At 37.9% G+C, this 18,156-nt stretch overlaps 3 protein-coding genes across 3 annotated transcripts; 2 read left to right on the top strand and 1 right to left on the bottom strand.

The window, feature by feature from the left end:
- Window positions 1-4,305: 4,305 nt before the first annotated feature.
- LYK3 (protein kinase family protein / peptidoglycan-binding LysM domain-containing protein) lies at window positions 4,306-10,310 on the top strand. Its single transcript, XM_008230198.2, has 11 exons — window positions 4,306-5,486; window positions 6,179-6,253; window positions 6,971-7,264; window positions 7,687-7,832; window positions 7,939-8,028; window positions 8,110-8,215; window positions 8,427-8,578; window positions 8,668-8,765; window positions 8,845-8,992; window positions 9,156-9,263; window positions 9,863-10,310. Exons 1-11 carry the CDS (start codon window positions 4,886-4,888, stop codon window positions 10,025-10,027), a joined length of 1,983 nt encoding a protein of 660 aa, XP_008228420.2. The 5' UTR covers window positions 4,306-4,885; the 3' UTR covers window positions 10,028-10,310.
- A 329-nt stretch (window positions 10,311-10,639) lies between these two features.
- LOC103327832 (2-oxoglutarate (2OG) and Fe(II)-dependent oxygenase superfamily protein) lies at window positions 10,640-12,524 on the bottom strand. The gene is made up of 3 exons (XM_008230200.3): window positions 11,995-12,524; window positions 11,643-11,896; window positions 10,640-11,182 (listed from the first exon to the last, which is right to left on the bottom strand). The coding sequence occupies exons 1-3, from the start codon at window positions 12,352-12,354 to the stop codon at window positions 10,822-10,824; spliced, it is 975 nt and encodes a 324-aa protein (XP_008228422.2). The 5' UTR covers window positions 12,355-12,524; the 3' UTR covers window positions 10,640-10,821.
- Window positions 12,525-12,935: 411 nt separating this feature from the next.
- On the top strand, window positions 12,936-15,100 carry LOC103327833 (uncharacterized). Its single transcript, XM_008230201.3, has 4 exons — window positions 12,936-13,340; window positions 13,490-13,591; window positions 13,711-14,593; window positions 14,695-15,100. The coding sequence occupies exons 1-4, from the start codon at window positions 13,080-13,082 to the stop codon at window positions 14,850-14,852; spliced, it is 1,404 nt and encodes a 467-aa protein (XP_008228423.2). The 5' UTR covers window positions 12,936-13,079; the 3' UTR covers window positions 14,853-15,100.
- Window positions 15,101-18,156: the final 3,056 nt, after the last annotated feature.

Raw genomic sequence — 18,156 nt, 5'->3', positions numbered from 1 at the left:
GAATTTTTGAAGAAAAACCGTGCAACCACATAGAGAAGGTAGCCCAGGAAATTAATAGCTTGCTAGAGCAGAGCCCATATGCTAAAGGTGAAATGGCAATGGTTGGCCCATGAACATCCATTATTTTTGTTAAAGTGTATATAGGATGATGTGATATGCTTGTTTCTTTTTCTTCCCGCAGACAAGGAGGTGTCATGTTAAAGTTATTGAAATCAAATGACAAATTTCACCTAAATTGTACATATTTGGTAACTTTTTGCAGACTAAAGCTTCAAGTAAAGGTAATTGAAGAGCCAAAACCGCTACATAGTACTACGATGTTCGTGAATATGAACCCGTTTGGGACTTTGCTTCTATAAGAAACATTTCTGCTCATAAGTGCTTTTATAAGAATAACATTGACATTTTCTTTAAAGCATATAAAAGAAGCATCAAACTTCGACATGGGTAAAGTTGAGGTGATTAAGAATGGGATTGGTGATTAAGAAGAAGGGCTAAATTTCTTGGAACTGTAAAGCCAAAGATAGACAGACAAGATCCAAGGGCAGTGGGGCCTTGGACAGAGATTCATTGATACATCAAAATAAATAAAGAGGGTAAAGCAATCAGCAATGAAGCTTTGGCATATTTTGTACGACAAAGCCAGTCTGGATTTACTACAAAAATAATGACTCATTTTCATTCAGACCATAAAATAGTTGGTGGCGTACAATTAAAGGTGCATACAGAATCCATTCATTTTGTCACCTAATTTATGTATTTAGATAGATATACTAACCAAATCCACATGCATCCAGCATGGCAGCGGGTCCCATCATCATTCTTTGATATATATATATATATATATTTTGCTGTTTAAGCTATACGCTGATTCGATTAGGTTTAGTGATATTTATCTTTTCAATGTTAAGAAATATTTAAATATAAGAGAAAAAAAATTAGTCTGAGGCTAAAATCGTCTTTATATTAACCCTACAAATATGAACTTCAAATTAACGTCGTCTTACTAATAGAGTATTAGTTAGATTGACTCAGACTTTTGATGTGTTCTCAAGTGGTTTGAATTCATACCCCAATGATACATGTGTGTGTGTGTTTGAGTTTCCCTCTTCTTCCTTTCTAACTTTGACAACAAAACAAAAACGTCGTCTTAACTGCAACATGAACAAAAAATATACAAGCAAGGAACCCTATCCATACTACAATTCCACGCATTTTTACAAATGTTTTTGACTTTTGAGTGTGGTAAACAAATCTGCTAATGGTATTTAGCTTTTTACTAATTTGGATTTTGACCAATTATGATCTACTCCGAGCATGATTGTATTGTAAGACAAATAAGTTGGATGGTATTTTTGGGATGGGAGAGGCCAAGTAAAAGAGAAAAGTGGTAGATTGAAAGGACATATAAAAATAACGCAGGCAGGTACGAGTTATGGTTATAGCAGGTAATAATTATTGTCTCTCTTTTGGGGGGTTTGGCTTTGCATATTTTGGCGTTTGCTCCAGGTTAACATCTCTCTCTCTCTCTCTCTCTCTCTATACATGCACTCAGCAGCCCTTGGCTTATATGAGGATTATATTTACAGTTGTCTCCTACCCACGTGCGGCCCTACCCAGTCAAAACCCCCGCGGCTCCGATTTTATTTTTAAGCGCCACCGCTCAACTAATCGCCGAGCATTGGGCTCCTATCTATAATCTAGGGCTGCCTCCGATTTTAAGTGACCAGCTATCGAAAATTTCTAGCCAATCGATCTGTCTCAAGGTTTACAGAAATATATATGGAGAATATGAAGATCAAATACCAATATTGAGATAAATTATATGAAAATAATATATTAAAAAATTTGGATATTATTTTCATAGTCAACCGATCACAACACAAAAGCTTTTGAATTAGAAAATTAGAATTGGTAACCCTCACGGGTTGGCAGTGGTAAGGCGTTTGCCCTATGTAACGGAGATCCTGTTCGATATGAATCAGCGATGAGGCCGGTGAAATTCCTATATCTTATGGAGCTTGCCACCATCCCCCTTTTAAAGAAAAAAAAAAATTAGAATTGGCCACATATGTTATGCATGTGAAACAGATAAATTTGTCGTAAATGATTGTTTAGTTACCATACTACTTTTATATTTTAAATTTGATGCAATGTATTTATACTAAAAAGAAAATATTGACATTTCACTTTCACATCTTCTAATTGACATGGATAGTTATCTTAATGTATAACAACGTAGACATAAATATAGATTAATGGAATAATGCTTTCTCTTTACTCTCTAAATTCTTTTTAAGAATCACTTAAGGGCATTTGTGTTTTACAGTATGTTTTAAATTATTTTTGGTCGGTTGAATAACATTCCATTCACATGCATGCACAACGAATAATTGATTTACAAGATTAATTGACTTTATTTATTTATTTATGAAACATCTCCCCTCGTTTTATCGTTAAATTGAATTTCACTTTGTTCCATATAATAAAATGCTTATTAACAAACCAAAAAAAAAAACCTCCATATAATACAAGAACTAAATAACCGAGACATTTCCACATTGCCTACAATACCATCCATAGAGAGGCAGAGGACGAGGCAAAAAAATTTCTGGGTTATTTGCTGGTAATGGAGGGTTACTTCGATTACCTCCTTTAAAATGTCCTATGCCCTGCCTCTCTATAGACAAAGTCAAAAAAAGTAACAAGGAGAAGAGAATATGTTGCTGCTTGGCTAGACATCTAGAGATATAGTTTTTTTTAGGTTGGGCTAACATATCTACCATTTATTTTTGAAAACTTTTGACTGGCGGCCGTCTAGCTAAACAGAGGCTATATCCGCCCTTGCTCATAGTCATGACTCATGACCATGTGAAAGTATTAGTATTTATAGATCTAAAAATTTAAGACTTGAATTATTGGAGAACATAAAAAAGAAAATACAAAGAAGAGAGATGCCCAACAAAATTTTTTAGTAGTAGTTTAATTACAAGTACATTTTTTTTTTTGTGAAAATTTAATTACAAGTACATTGATGTATACAAACAACACCTTAAAAAAGTGTCACTGTCGGTTACTCGGGAGTCAAAAGGTAAGAGTAGTCAACGAGTTTTGACGTGGGAATCGCCGGTGACAAGACAATTTACCGGCGAGCTTTTGAGATATTGGCGCCAAATTCGTGGGACCCACCCAACAAAACTGTCGTTTTCTTTGCCAGCTCTTCGCAACTTGTGCCCATCCTTTTCCCAAAACCAGCCTTCATTACCATTCCCGTGAATTCTCTTTCCCATTTTGCCCTTTCTTTCCCTTTCAGAATTAGTGTATTTTTTTTTGGTAATACTAACCAAAAGTACAAATATCTTCAATAAATTTCATTTTCAATCTACATGTACATTTTCTTCATTTTTTGGATAATACAACAGTCTACATCTCAATATAAATAATAAAATCTTCGACCAAAAAAATCTATCTTGACTCCTTTTGAACCACAAAAATACCTTTTTATTAAAATATGTGAAGATACTTTACATCCAATATTAGAAAGGAAAAAACTTTGCACACAATAATCATTCATCACATATTACTATAATTAGTGCTAGTGAAAGAACTATTTTAAGCACTCATATGATGTGCAATATGAGTGACCTCAACCCTTAAATGATACTAAAACTTAAATTCGACACTTATACTAGTTTTTCTCGTGTGATGTTCTCCAAATAGTACTAAAACTTAAATTCAAAATTTGATTCTAACATAAGTTTATAAACAAATTCAGTATGCTCAATTAGTAAGTTGAGCTCTGTGTTTCAACTCAACCAAATTAACTTAAGCAACTAGAGCTAAGCTATTTGTACTACTTAAATTTGTGTTGAATTTATTGGAACTTGAACAGATTAAATACAAACTTCAAATCAAAATCCAGTATATAGAGTTTTAACTTCAGTTAGACCTCTCAACTTGCCAGACTTGCACCCTCATGCATCAAAGTGCCTGAAGTTTTTGATTCATTTCATCAAAATTTCGTGAAATCAAAGTGTTAAAGTAGAATACTTTTTTCCTATCTTTTAAAATCATTTAATTTTTAACATTTCAATATTTAATTGATTAAAAAAAAACTTTAAATTTAAAGAAGGATTAAAGAGGCCACAGTAGGGGTAATTTAGTCATAAAACATGATCCCCAATATCTCCAGGTGGGTGGCTCTCTGCAAAGTCCTGTATCTCTTTGGATGTTCACTTTCCTTTTTTCACTGTATTGTATTGCGTTGCAAGCAAATTTAACCAAAAGCTAGTGGGTCAGTGAGTTTACAACACAACACAAACACACAAATGCTCTGTTTACAATCCCTTCATTCCTGTCATCTCCTGTCCTCCAAACCCCCTTGGGTCACTATTCCTCCATTTCCAAACCTCACTCTGCTTCTGCTAATTTTTTCCAGAAGACCCCACTTCTTCAAGACCCTCGCACTTCCTCCAAACCTGCCAATTCTTGCTCTCTCTCACTCCTCCAACCTACCACTTGTACAAAACAATAACACTAAGAACCATTTAGTTTGTAATTTGCAGCTAAAATTTCTACCACCAACTTCCATTACTCTAAGCAATAGTTACACCAGTTTGTCTGTTCTTGATCTCAGTCCAACCATCTACTATTTCTTGTCAAAACCCATCAAAGCAGTTGAGCTGAACTTGCTCTCCATCAACCACTTCCAATCATTTTGCAAAACTCAATCCAATTTGTCAAAATCTTGATCTCACTCCACCAAGTGACCAAGCCACCATTTTTAATAATCCAAACCCATGAGACCTGCCTAAGTTGAGCTAACTAGAATAACCCACTTCAAAATTCTTGCACTTTCTTTGTTTTCTCTACCAATTTCTTGACCATGAACCTTGAATGGACCCCTATGCCAATCCTGCTTTACCTTCTTTTCCTCCCAATTAGCTCTTCCACGGCTTTCTCCCCAGCACCCATGAACTGTACGGACACTACTCGCTTATGCACATCCTTTTTAGCATTTAAGCCCGAAGCCAATGAGACCCTTTCGGTGATTCAGAGCATGTTCGATGTGTTACCTGAAGACGTGACCGTGGAAGGCGGTGATGGGCGGGGCTATGTGTTTATAAAAAAGAACTGTTCTTGTGCTGATGGGATCAAGAAGTACTTGACCAACACAACGTTTACTGTGAAATCAGGAGATGGGTATGTTTATAACATGGTTACGGAGGCCTATGGTGGGCTGACTTTTTTGCCCAACACGACTAGGCGGGCCAGATACGGCGCCGTTGTGTCGTTGAGGCTGCTCTGTGGGTGTTCAAGTGGGTTGTGGAACTATTTGATGAGTTATGTGATGAGGGATGGAGATAGCATTGAATCTTTGGCTAGCCGGTTCGGGGTTAGTATGGATAGCATTGAGAAAGTGAATGGGATTGATGATCCTGATAATGTGACTGTCGGTGCTGTATATTACATACCTTTGAATTCAGGTCAGTTGTTTTTCTTTTTGGTTCATATGTTTTACTTGTGGTTTACTCTGTTTGTGTGAGTTGTTGAATTTTGGGTTAGAAACTTACAGTGTGGTGAGGTTTTCATTGGGTGTGATTGTTGGGGGGAACATGCAATGGAATTCTATTCATTGTAAGCATGTCATTGATTAGATTTGCCAAAGTTGGCAAATTCAATTCATTTAAACTTTGAATTGTGAGCTGTGGTTACATCTCTTGGAAATGAATGGATAAGTGAAATGTTCGTCGCATCATGTCGAGCCATAGTGCATGTCTATCGATTATTGATGCCGTGTTATCTTCATTGGAGCAGCCATCAGTTCATTTTGATTGTCCCTGAAGAAGTAGTGGATGGAAAAACCTTTTACTACATTTGCTGCCAATGTTAGTTGTCATCGTTTCTACCATTTTGTAAACTCCTTTGTATGTTTTGTTATGAAAAGTAAAATATCCGATGTTTTGTTGGGCAAATGGACAGTGCTCACTAGGGAAATTTGCTGATTAGAAATCATTACGTTATCATGTCTTATGCATGCCTATCTCTTTTGAGGATATTCTAGTTCTTGGATGATTTCCAATCAATTGCCAATAAGCATTATGAGTAGAGTTAAACACCCGCATTGTAAAAGTGTATTTTACTTATTAACTTTATTTTATTTTTATCATGCTTCTAGTTCCTGGTGAGCCTTATCCTTTGGAGAGTATTCCTCCTGCTCCTGTTCCTTCTCCACCCATTGACAGTTCTTCAGGTATAGTTTGATATATTACGAGGAATTATAACATTATATTTCTCTGGGAATTGGTGAACTGCTAGTTTTCTTGATATAATGTACAAAATTAAAAGTTGAAAACTAGTTGCTTTGGTAAGTAATCCGCTTGTTAACATGTTTTCTTGAGCTTAATGTAGAAGAAAGCTGAAAACTTTAAAGAAGTGGAACCATTGAGTGTACATGATAAAGTGATTTCTGTAAGAGACCTAAGTTCAAGTTTATGCTGCCTTTCTTTGAATCAACTGAAAGTTGCTTAATTTCAAAATAATTAGAAGGAAAAAAAAAAGATTCTCCATGCAAGATATTACGAGGAATTATAACATTATGTTTGCAATTACGTTTGATGTTTCAATTATTGCTGAGAAAGACATGTCAGTAAGCTCACAGAATGTGTTTTCTGTTTTGATTGTCATACATCGCTAATCATTTCGACACACTATAGGAGCACTGGTGACAAATTTTTATTTTTATTTTGTTGCAAATTTTCATTGGGGGCAAAATTTTTAGTTTGTTGAGAATATGAATTGAAGTAGATAGTTCTTCGGAACTTACTGGTTCTTCCAGCACCCTTCATATTTCTTTTATGGTTCCCCCTGTCTTCCTAACTTTCCCAGGATCCTCCACTCAAGCACAACATACTGCACTCAAGTACATCTTTTCAAGAATTCTAACAACTTGTTTGCTATTTGTTTGCAGCAAATCAAGTGGATCATAAGGCGCATGTGCCATATTTATGGATTGTAGGGAGTTTAGGAATCGTTCTTGTTGTGATAGTATTAGGCATACTTTTATATGTTTGCCTAAGGTCATCAAAGTGCTTAACTGAAGAACGAAGAGGTCACTCAAAAGATCCTGATGGCCAGATTAGGTTTCATATTCTTGGGAAGCCAAGTTTCTGTTGTGGTTCAGGAAGGTACATGTGTTGCACGTCTGCAGATTGGAAGCAAACCAATGGGGATTCTAGCAACCAGCAGATAACTATTCCCAAAGGTTTACTGTCTGAACTATTTTACCTCATTGTTTTTTATTCCTCAGATTTCAATATGAAGCTCTGCTTTTCTAAATGTCCGATGATTATTATCTGTAGAAGGAGAAAAAAGAGAACATAGAAAGGCAGGGATAAATTAGAACATATAAATTGGAGCTTCTGTAACAACTTTTCTTGAACGGATCTTCATATAATCGATTGTATGTCATGATATTGGAGTTTTATTCCTATATTTAAAACTTCTAAATGCACATAGATGCCTCCTTATTCTTGTCCTCTGATTCACTGTGTCAGGGTTAGTGTGTTTGTGTGATCTGCTTCCTTATCCAATCTTTATGTACCAAAATGTGGTCTTCCTCAATCTAGGAATGCCTGACTGATCCTCTCCTTTTACTGACTGATCCTCTCCTTTTACTTGTTGCAGCTCTCGGCAGTCATGTACTTGACATGGAGAAGCCTGTGGTTTTCACATATGAAGAGATTTCTTCCTCAACAGACGGGTTCTCTGATTCACGTCTTCTTGGGCATGGAACATATGGTTCTGTGTATTATGGCCTCCTCCGTGAGCAGGTTTGCAGCTTTGTACTTTGTTTCCCATATTCTACATTTTCTTTTACCATCTAGAGTAAGTTTCCCTGTCACATCTTTGTTGATATGGATTTGAATTTTGTTTTAGGAAGTTGCAATTAAAAGAATGACTGCTACAAAAACTAAAGAGTTTCTGGCAGAAATAAAAGTTTTGTGCAAGGTTCATCATACAAATCTGGTAATTCTCATTGTAGCTTTGGAGCTTATTGCTTTCAGTGTTTCAGAACTCTGACTCCTATTTTCGTTTAATTGTGTCAAGGTAGAATTGATTGGTTATGCTGCAAGTGATGATGAGCTCTTCCTTATATATGAATATGCCCAAAAAGGTTCACTTAAAAGTCATTTGCATGATCCTCAGAACAAGGGTAAGTTACAACTTACATGCTAATGATGTGTTGAGAGAATGTCATTAGCTATATTTTTCTTGTTTCTTTCTTTGGCCCAATATCTGCTCCAGGTTAGGTTCTATTAAAATTTGGCCTGCTATCCACTTTATTTTCCAGTTTGTATGTGACCTTTGTATTGTTGAGCCATGCATATGTCCCTAATCTCTGCGAATGATTAACTGGCTCATAGGTCATACATCACTTTCCTGGATCATGAGGGTCCAGATTGCTCTTGATGCTGCTAGAGGTCTCGAGTACATCCATGAGCACACTAAAACTCATTATGTCCACCGCGACATCAAGACAAGCAACATCTTGCTTGATGGTACCTTCAGGGCAAAGGTTCAATATATTATAGTGATTTCCTGTGTGTTGTGTATGTATGCATTTTGTCCATGTCACTTATTAAACTTCTTCTCTTTGTATTTTAGATTTCAGATTTTGGGTTGGCAAAAATTTTTGGTAAAACAAGTGAGGGAGAAGCTACGGTAACCAAAGTTGTTGGTACATATGGTTATCTGGCTCCAGAGTAAGTACACTTTCAGCTGACTACTTTTTCCTTGAAAAATTCAACAAGTTCTAATTACTTCCCTTATGCTTCCTTGTAGATACTTGAGTGATGGCCGTGCTACCACGAAAAGTGATATTTATGCTTTTGGAGTTGTTCTTTTTGAGCTTATATCGGGAAAGGAGGCTGTTATACGAACTGAAGGCACAGCTACAAAAAATTCTGAAAGACGTTCACTGGTATCTATTGTAAGTTCTTCCTAGGAGACATAATTTTGTATTCTGTATAGATATAAGAAATCTAATGATCTTTGGCACATAACATTTCTTTAGAGTAGTTATCAATTCAAATTAATATAATTTAACCAGCTCTGCTTATATGATACATCCCTAATTTTTGTCTGAATTGCAGATGCAAACAGCTCTTAGGAGTGCACCGGACTCCATGAGTATGTCAAGCTTGAAAGATTACATTGATCCAAATATGATGGACTTGTATCCCCATGATTGTCTATTCAAGGTAACTATAATCACCTTTTGAACTCATACATATTGGCGGATACTTTTGCCTTCTTTCACAGACTGTACCTCTCTGATACAAGAAAGTGCTCAAAAGATAAACCATATAATTTTCTGATGTCAATTAGCATACAAATTACTTGTAAATCTGAGTGAAAAAGTGACACTTATTCCTTAACTGGACTGTGGGAACGGGGGTCATGTGAGAATTAATTTGAAACCATATATAGTATATTAGTTTGAATATGAAAATTTGACATTGATTTTATGTAATCCCAAGCTTTGTTTATCAAGCTATCATGCTACAGAAAGTGGCTGTTAATACTTTACTTTGTTTCTCTCTCATTCAAAGCTAACATTTTGCCAACTTTCTGGGAGAGGAAACCTTATTTTACTCAATCTGGAGGCGAGTAGATATCCCATTACTGAGCACCTACCCAGACCAGGGCCAGAAAGGGCTAAATGTAGACCTTAGAATTATTCCTGTACAAGTAATTATATCATCAGAGTAAACAAGAAAAACAAAAACACTTATTGACCTTCGAAACTGCTTTTCAATGTTTATGAGTAACCTGTTAATTTCTTCTTGTTGGTGCATAGGTGGCCATGATAGCGAAGCAATGTGTAGATGATGACCCCATCCTACGGCCCGACATGAAAGGAATCGTGATTTCCCTGTCACAGATCCTCCTATCTTCAGTGGAGTGGGAAGCCACTCTTGCAGGGAACAGCCAGGTATTCAGTGGCCTTGTTCAGGGAAGATAGTGGAACAGCACCTTCCCTTTCAACCCGATGCCTTCAAAGATTTCATTCTTTTGCCTTTCTTTTATCTGTATGCTGTGTATAGTGGCACATATATAGTAGTAAGGTGGTAGTATTTATACATCATCTTTTCTTTCATCCATTTTGGTTTGTTTCTCCTTTTCCCCCCATTTTAGATGTTTTATTCTTTGTAGTGTCATTTGTGGGAAATTTTTTATTTAATGTGAAATATTGTGATGGCGGAGAGTGAGCTTTCAGTAGCTTAATTATATATTTAATTTTTTCAGTTGTTCGATTCTGATCCTATTTTACGTGGATTTTCTATTATAAACCTATACAGTATACTCAGAAATACACTCAGACAATAGTCAATGCACATGGATGCAGTATTATCTACTTGACAAAATGCTGATAAGACCGAGCAAATATTTTCATCTTGAATCTCAAGAAGCCTTGAGCTTCTTGATCCAAAATTGTCTCCCTTATTTTTCTTTTCTTCTCCCTTTACAAGTGTCATGTTAGATATACTTCGAATTCACGGAAACATCAATGGAGATGTCAGGAAAAAAAAAACAAATTACAAAAGCAATCGAAATTTATTTAGAAACATGAAGATGTATGAAACTACCATATCATTATATGATTATACTCTTTAAGATAGGGTTGTACAAACAAGCTCCGTCTGCATAAACCCTAACCTGACATGGACAAATAAGTAGAACACATGCTTTAGCACCCTTTCTCTCCAAAAGGGAGGAGTGAACAACACATAAGAACACATACATGATGCAGCTAAACTACTTGCACAGTGAAGCTAGGACTCTGCGAGGTGGACTGAACGATTTCCGGGAGTGAAGCACAGCCAAGTTATCCAGCAGTAAAACATCGCCTTTGCGCCAAGGGATGGCAACACTTTCCTCTTCAAGAACTTTCAGGCAGTCGTGGATGGTTACCGCGGGCAATGGGCTGCCATCTCCAAAGGTGACAGCCTTCACTGGGTCATTTCTTGCGTCTTCCCACCCTGTATATGCGGCTACCATGCTATTGAACCAAATCTTCCGCTGCCTTGTGCTGTCATATTTGATGGCTGGGATTGGCCCCATGATAGATTTCACTCCATCCTCCAACCATTCCAACTTCATGCCCAGCTTAGCAGCCCTGCCAAAAGTTTTAGCAGAGCCATTGTTAGTTGTTCATAATTCAATTTTACAAACCCACAAACTCAACTAACTGAACAATCAGTGCAACAACTTCAAACCTTAAACAAAACATTGAGGGCTCATTTGATACATCATATTGGATGACAACTGTATGTTACCCTAATATCACGTGGCATAAGGACACGGTCTTACAAGTTCACTCAAATTATAACACATGGTCTTAGAATTCACTCAAATCATAACAAGTGCAATTAATATAGAATTGATCATTTACTGTTTAGCTTTTAGATGCTAATAACTGCACCCTTTTTATAATTTAGTTGAACTCGTAACATTACATCGACATGCCATGTGGTGTTACAATTGGAAAATTTCTAGACCATCTGAAATTTTATAGATAAACAGAACTATATTAATTGCATTAGACTGGATTGTTGTATAATTTTGAACATATATACCTTTCCTCAGCTATGCTCTTGTCTTTGGTCAAGAAGGTGGACTTCCAGCCACGGCCAATTGGAGAAGAGGGATCGTCGTCTTCGCCTAAAACCCGGTTATATATCAAACCATGCTCCTCCAATTTGTCAACAAATTCTGGGTACCTCTCTTTCATCCTCTCGTACACAATGTGGCTCAGAACAATGGGAGTTTCTCCCCCACTTCCAGGCTCCACTTCACAGAAGAAGAACAACTTCGCTGGGTACTCAGGCACCTGAAACGACACGTCGCAAGAACACCGCACTAGAAAGAAAAGACACATAAAAACGACATGCCGTGCAATTAAAAAGGAAACGGAAGATGCGAATATACCTGAGCCATTTCGTGGTGAAATGGAATCTTCTGGTCTGGCGGGGACTCGTTGGCGGTAAAAACCCGACCCACGACGTTGGTCCGGGGAGCGGCTCCGCCGACGTAAGGAAACTCCTCGAAGCCGGAAGCCTCGACGACTTCGTTGAAGTCCGAGGCTGAATTGACGGGAAAGCCCCTGAAGAGCACGGCCCCGGATTTTCGGAGCTGGGCCTCCAGATAGGGTTTCTGGGCTTCGATGGTTTTGGTGAGAGCAGAGAGAGTGAAGGAAGCTGCGGGGCTCGGAGTTAAGACTACCGGGAATTGAATTCCGCTGTAGAGCTTTTGCTGCGGGATTTGGATTTCCACAAAACTACCCGCCATGGTGTCGCTGTGTGTGCGATGGTGGCGCGTGGGTTGACGCGCCGGCTTGCAGTGTTGTGGTGAGTTTGTCACTGGATTAGGGGTTTTGGGGGAGTGATGATATGGATACCTGGTCGGGAATTGTGTCTAGGTTCAGTTTAGATAGAGCTCACAAAACTATGTACGGCACAATAATTTCTTTAATGGTCATGCATTACACAATTGTCACAACATGATACTAATGTGGAATGATTGAGGATTTTAAAAATTTAGGGATATTCGATTAGAATTTTAATGGAATCTATTAAAAAAGAGAGAGAAGAGGGACCGATGTCACTCGTCGGAATGAAAATTGGAATACCAAGAGAGAAAAGATTCCAGCCGGGTATGTTTACTTACGAAAAATGGGAGAAATCGTGAATTGAGAAAGTTAGGAATATGAAATAAAGAAATGAGCCCGGAGTCAATTTAATTCATGGTTTTAAGGGTTGGATTATAAATTTCAGTATGCAATCCACATATGTTAATAAATGCATGGGAAGACGATAATTAGAATGACTATAATAATCCATGTAAATGTCATAAGATGGGCTCGGCATCATTTGGGCCGGATTATGATGGGCTTGGCCTGCGGACCAATAATGCAATGGGCCCAAGAAATCTAGAGTTAAGCGAAAATGAGCGGCTATTTGTGAATTTCAAAAGCGGAGAGAGTAACAGAGACAGAGAGCGGGAGAGAGAGAGAGATGCCGATGAACGAAGAGAAAGCGAGGTCAGTGAGGAAGGCGCTGAGGGACGTAGCGAACAACTATGGCGGTGGAAGGTTCTCGAAATCTTCTGCCACAGCGAAGAAGAACGGAAGGTTCTCCAAATCTTCTGCCACAGCGAAGAAGAAAGACAAGGAACCACACAAGCTTAGGGAAGAAGATGAAGGAAAGGATCAAAACGAAGATACTCTGGATCGGCTCTTGCTCCTTCAGTCCGATCTCTCTGCCCTAGTTCATCAGGTGTCAACATTTCTCTCTCGAGATTTCTATTTACATCTGGAAACCACTGCAGAATTGTTAAAGTTTTCATCTATATTGAAAATTGAAATTCTGTTTTCTTTAGGGTTGTGTGAATTTAGAATGTGATTTGTATTGAAATTGAATGGCAGATTGATGAATTAGTTGTGCAAGCATTTAAAAGCAAAGGAACAGAAACCAAAGAAGTTGAATCCTTCACAAACTTCTTGTCTGAGATACTTTCCTCTATGAAGGTCAGTAGAATTCTTACCCAATTCATTTCTCAGTATCCCACTTGCATAATGATACATCCTATTTTTCCCAATTGATGTTGAATTTCATTTTCTCCTGCACTTTATGCAACTGCTTGCAGCCATGGGTTCCCAGGCTTCAGAAGTCACTCTCCACTCCTGTGGAGTCTACTGTAAATGAAGTTGAAAGTGTAGAGGTTGAGAGTCCACTAGGCTCCCTTATCTCACCTTCTCCCCTTGTGTCTTGGCGTGCCGACTGCACTATCGAAAGAGGGAGACATCTGTTTAAACTTACCCCTCTTCCCATATCAAAGTCTCTGTCTTCCAAACCCCAAATCCCTTCTAAATCATCAGTCTTTGAGAGAATTTCTTCTGGTACTTCTGATAGGATACCCTTTTTTCATGCTACTTTTGGAGATGCAAATGATGATTTGCTTGAATTTGTGGCAACAAAGCCAACTCCAAGTAAGCCTTCTGGACCAGTTGGTATTGAGCCAGGAAGCAATATTGAGTTTGGTTTTGTTTCTCCGCCTTTGTTTTCGAAACAAGGGGGCTCCATGGTCGTGAATGTGATGACTCCGTGCCTAAAAACGTCTCCTCCTAAATCTTGTGTTTTGCTTGAACCCATTTCAGAGTCCTCTCCTAAGGGCCATCGCAGGGTTCATAAGTCTACCCCGTTTCCTGTCGGATTCACAAATTGCAGTGAATCCTCTGGTAGTGAAGTTTCTGAGGATCTGGCTTTCAGGTATCCAGAGCTGTTGGCGCTACAACAGGCTTATAAATCGGGACCTAGAAAGAAACATGTAGAAGCGTCACCAGAATGGTGTATGTCACCTCCCAGAACTTGTGTTCTACTAAATCCACCTGATGAAGAGTCTTCAGACAATGCTGATTTCCAATTGCCACAAACCAGTCATCTTCTAGATAAGCAAATGAATTTGTATGTATCAAAAGGAAATGATGGACAAGGAGGCATTCATCAAGTCAAAACATCTTGTCTTCAAGGTATTGGCCATTCATTGTTTGCTCCTTTTACTAGTTTTATGTGTGAGAGCACACACAGCATACTGGACATGTTTTGATTCAAATTTTTTCTTTTGTCACAGAACCTGTACGGGGCAGGCTTGCACTGATAGGAAGCACCCCGATCTGGAAAGAAGCTGAAAGCGTTGTTCGAATGGGCAAGCGTCCTGGTGAGAATACCTTAAAGAGGGAGTTGTGGACAAAGTTTGAAGCAGCTTCTTCAAATGAGCTTCCTGTTTAATGACTGTGCAACTCATAAAGGATTTCTTGATCGATTGGATGAGGTTTCTTGAAATGGAGATTACCAAATGGCTTTTGAATAAATAGTTTCATGATCTTTAATTCTGATTTGTACAAGGTGGGTTCATTTGTATCTTTTAGAAGTGTAAGGAGCTTTGCACATGTAATTTTGTATCCCTACAACATAGAACCACCAGCAACACATGTAATTTTGCAGACTTCTTGGCTTATAAATTATAATTTCTTTCATGTTCGTTGTAAGCCTTTCTTTCATGTACATAGAGATGATGACTTTTACTTTTAACACCACCATTCCATAATGTGATTTGAAATTGATTCTAGCACAAATTAACAGGTCAAGACAAGTATTATCCGACAAGAACAACTAACAAATGCTTGTTAAATATATTTTTCTTGATTTTACTAGCACCTAAATCATGTGTGTTTTTCTTTTTCCTTCATAAAAATCATGAGTATTTTTATTTTATGGGGAGTGATGAGTAAGAAGGTTTAGCCTAAAAAAAAAGAATGAATTTTTAGTTCATATTTCATAGGATCTATGAATAAAGTCGAACACATTAAAAAAATCCTAGTGTAAAAGAATCTCATACGACTAATTAAACAAGTTATGTTAAAATAGGTATTTGATACAAATTCCAAACTATACAACACAACAATATACCACAAGACATGTAGCACTTTTTTTTTTTTTTTTGGGTACAGAGGAGGGCTAAAAGCCCCAAACCAAAAAGTAACTAATCAGAAACAAGACGAGGTCTAGCAACACCTCGAACATCAGCAACTAACATATCACTAAGAAAAGCTGGAGCCTCTAAAAACACATGGAGACCAGGATCAAAATCATAACTCTTAGCAGCCAAAGCATCCACAATACAGTTTTGTTCACGGAAAATATGCTTCACAGAGCAGCACCAATCCTCATGAATCTTTATTTTGCAGCAATTGATAATACTAAAGAAAGGGTGAGTTGACACAATAGGACTTTTAACAGAGCCACAGCAGAAGAAGCATCACACTCAATCTCCACTATGCGAAACCCAGCATCCCAAGCCATATTAAGCCCCTAGAAAATCCCCCATAACTCAATCTCAATGATGGAACCATAGCCCAGATTCAAAGAGAAACCCTTGATTCAATTCCCACAAGAGTCTCTTAACAAACCCCCAGCCCCAATAAGACCAGAGGAATTAATTCTACTACCATCAGTGTTGACTTTACAAACACCAAGAAGAGGGGCCATCTAATGGAGATGAACAACACTACGCTTCAGTGAGAATAGCCATTGGATTACAAGCTGAAAACCACTCCAAAGCAAACTGATAAATCATCAGATGAGGTTCAGCAGGCAAAAGAAAATTCTGATAAAAAACCACCTTACATCTCCATTTCCATATAAACCAGAGAAAGATAGCAAAAACCAAATACCAGGGCAGGCCATGGGTAACAAGCCTCTTAGAATTCAAATTATGCAAAAGCCAGTCATCATAATCATCTTGACCAGCTTCCACTCTCCCAAAACCAAATCTATTCCAAATAGCAAGAGTGGCAGCACAATCCATAAAAAGATGATCACAAGATTCCAAAGGACAATCACATCTAGGACAAACAGCAGCATTAGTAAGCTTTCTCTTCAATCTTTGAGCATTCGTAAGTAACTTCTTATGGCACAGCAGCCAGAGGAAGGTCTTAACCTTAGGCGGAACATGAAGCTTCCAAATAAAATCCCATTTCCAATTAACACCCTCATCCAGATAAAAGGTGCTATAGGAAGTTTTAACAGAAAATTGGCCATTAGAGGTAGCCTGCCAGATGCATTTATCCTCCCCACTCCCATAATAGCCAGCATGAGTACTAAGAATCAAGTTGACAATATTTACAGGCAGGCATTCCAATAAGCAATTGAAATCCCAAACCCCATCCTCTAAAAAGTCACTAACATTTAAGTGAAGCATGTCATCAGATAAATCAATTAGAGCAAATTGCTGCAAAGGCCCACAACTAAGCCATCTATCAGTCCAGAACAAAATATCATCCCCAGACCCCACATGCCATTTAACACCTGCAGAAAGAACTTGAGCACCATATAAGATACCCTTCCAGACATTGGAGCTATTTTGGAATTGCATATCTTTAGCAGCAAGAATATCGCAATGCCTTAGATACTTAGCATTAAACACTTGAGCCCAAAGACCTTGCTCACGTTGCAGTAAATGCCAACCAGATTTAGCAAGAAGAGCTTGATTCATCCAAGCAGAATTTTTAATACCCAAACCACCAGCAAATTTAGGCTTACAGATAGTGTCCCAATTAACCAAGTGAACCTTCGCTTGATCTGTAGTATGCCCCCATAAAAAATTTCTGTTTAATTGATCAAGTTTCTGACAAACAGCAACCGGCAATTTAGCAGATTGCATGGAATAAATAGGGATAGCAGAAGTAACTGATTGTAACAGGGTCAGACGACCAGCCATAGAAAGAGTATGACTTTTCCAAGAAGATAACCTCCTTTGGACTTTATCAATAATCTCTTGATAAGTAGCTTTAGTGACTTGTGTGTGAATAAGAAGAACACCAAGATACTTGCCAAGACAAGTAGTGAGATGGGAACCACATATAGTTGCAATAACCTGAGCCAACTCAGAAGAAGTATTTGGAGAAACACAGATCATAGATTTCTCAAAACTCACCTTATGACCAGAGAGACTACAAAAATCGTCTAAACATTTCTTCATAACAGTAGCTTGATTGACAGAAGCTTTTCCAAAGAGAATTCAAATCATCAGCAAAGAAGAGATGAAAGATAACAGGACCGCTTTGGCAGATATGCACCGGCTTCCAAGCCTTATTTTGGACAGACTGCTGGATAATATGAGAAAACTTTTCCATACACAAAACAAAAAGATAGGGGGAAAGGGGGTCCCCTTGCCAAATGCCACAATTAGGAGAGAGTATATGTTAATTCACCATTGAGAATCGCCCTATATCGCACCGAATTAATACACTGCATTAAAAGCTCAAGAATTATCCCAAGAATCCCAACCTCCTAAAGCACTTCTCTAATAAAATCCCAATTTAACCGATCATAAGCTTTGGATAAATTGATTTTCCAAGCAATGAAACCCTTCATCCCTTTAGAACTTTTAAACTTATGCAGCATTTCTTGAGCCACAACAATATTATCAACAATTTGTCTTCCTGGGACAAAGCTTACTTGATTAAGACGGACCAAACTAGCCATACAGGGCCGAAGCCGAGCAACTAGAATCTTAGAAATCACTTTATAG

Source organism: Prunus mume, linkage group LG4, assembly GCF_029339155.1.
Source record: "Prunus mume cultivar Tortuosa linkage group LG4, ASM2933915v1, whole genome shotgun sequence".
Lineage (NCBI taxonomy): Eukaryota > Viridiplantae > Streptophyta > Magnoliopsida > Rosales > Rosaceae > Prunus > Prunus mume.
Note: the sequence above shows the minus strand (reverse complement) of the source record. Positions and strands in the feature narration are given on the sequence as shown.

Excerpts from the sequence above, each read along its gene's own strand:
- LYK3 (XM_008230198.2), top strand. The coding sequence starts at position 4,886 with ATGAACCTTGAATGGACCCCTATGCCAATCCTGCTTTACCTTCTTTTC. Across the intron at positions 6,254-6,970 it reads ACCCATTGACAGTTCTTCAG|CAAATCAAGTGGATCATAAG; the intron begins GTATAGTTTGAT and ends ATTTGTTTGCAG. Across the intron at positions 9,264-9,862 it reads CCCATGATTGTCTATTCAAG|GTGGCCATGATAGCGAAGCA; the intron begins GTAACTATAATC and ends GTTGGTGCATAG.
- LOC103327832 (XM_008230200.3), bottom strand. The coding sequence starts at position 12,354 with ATGGCGGGTAGTTTTGTGGAAATCCAAATCCCGCAGCAAAAGCTCTAC. Across the intron at positions 11,897-11,994 it reads TTCACCACGAAATGGCTCAG|GTGCCTGAGTACCCAGCGAA; the intron begins GTATATTCGCAT and ends GTGTCGTTTCAG. Across the intron at positions 11,183-11,642 it reads AAGAGCATAGCTGAGGAAAG|GGCTGCTAAGCTGGGCATGA; the intron begins GTATATATGTTC and ends AACTTTTGGCAG.
- LOC103327833 (XM_008230201.3), top strand. The coding sequence starts at position 13,080 with ATGCCGATGAACGAAGAGAAAGCGAGGTCAGTGAGGAAGGCGCTGAGG. Across the intron at positions 13,341-13,489 it reads TCTCTGCCCTAGTTCATCAG|ATTGATGAATTAGTTGTGCA; the intron begins GTGTCAACATTT and ends ATTGAATGGCAG. Across the intron at positions 13,592-13,710 it reads AGATACTTTCCTCTATGAAG|CCATGGGTTCCCAGGCTTCA; the intron begins GTCAGTAGAATT and ends AACTGCTTGCAG.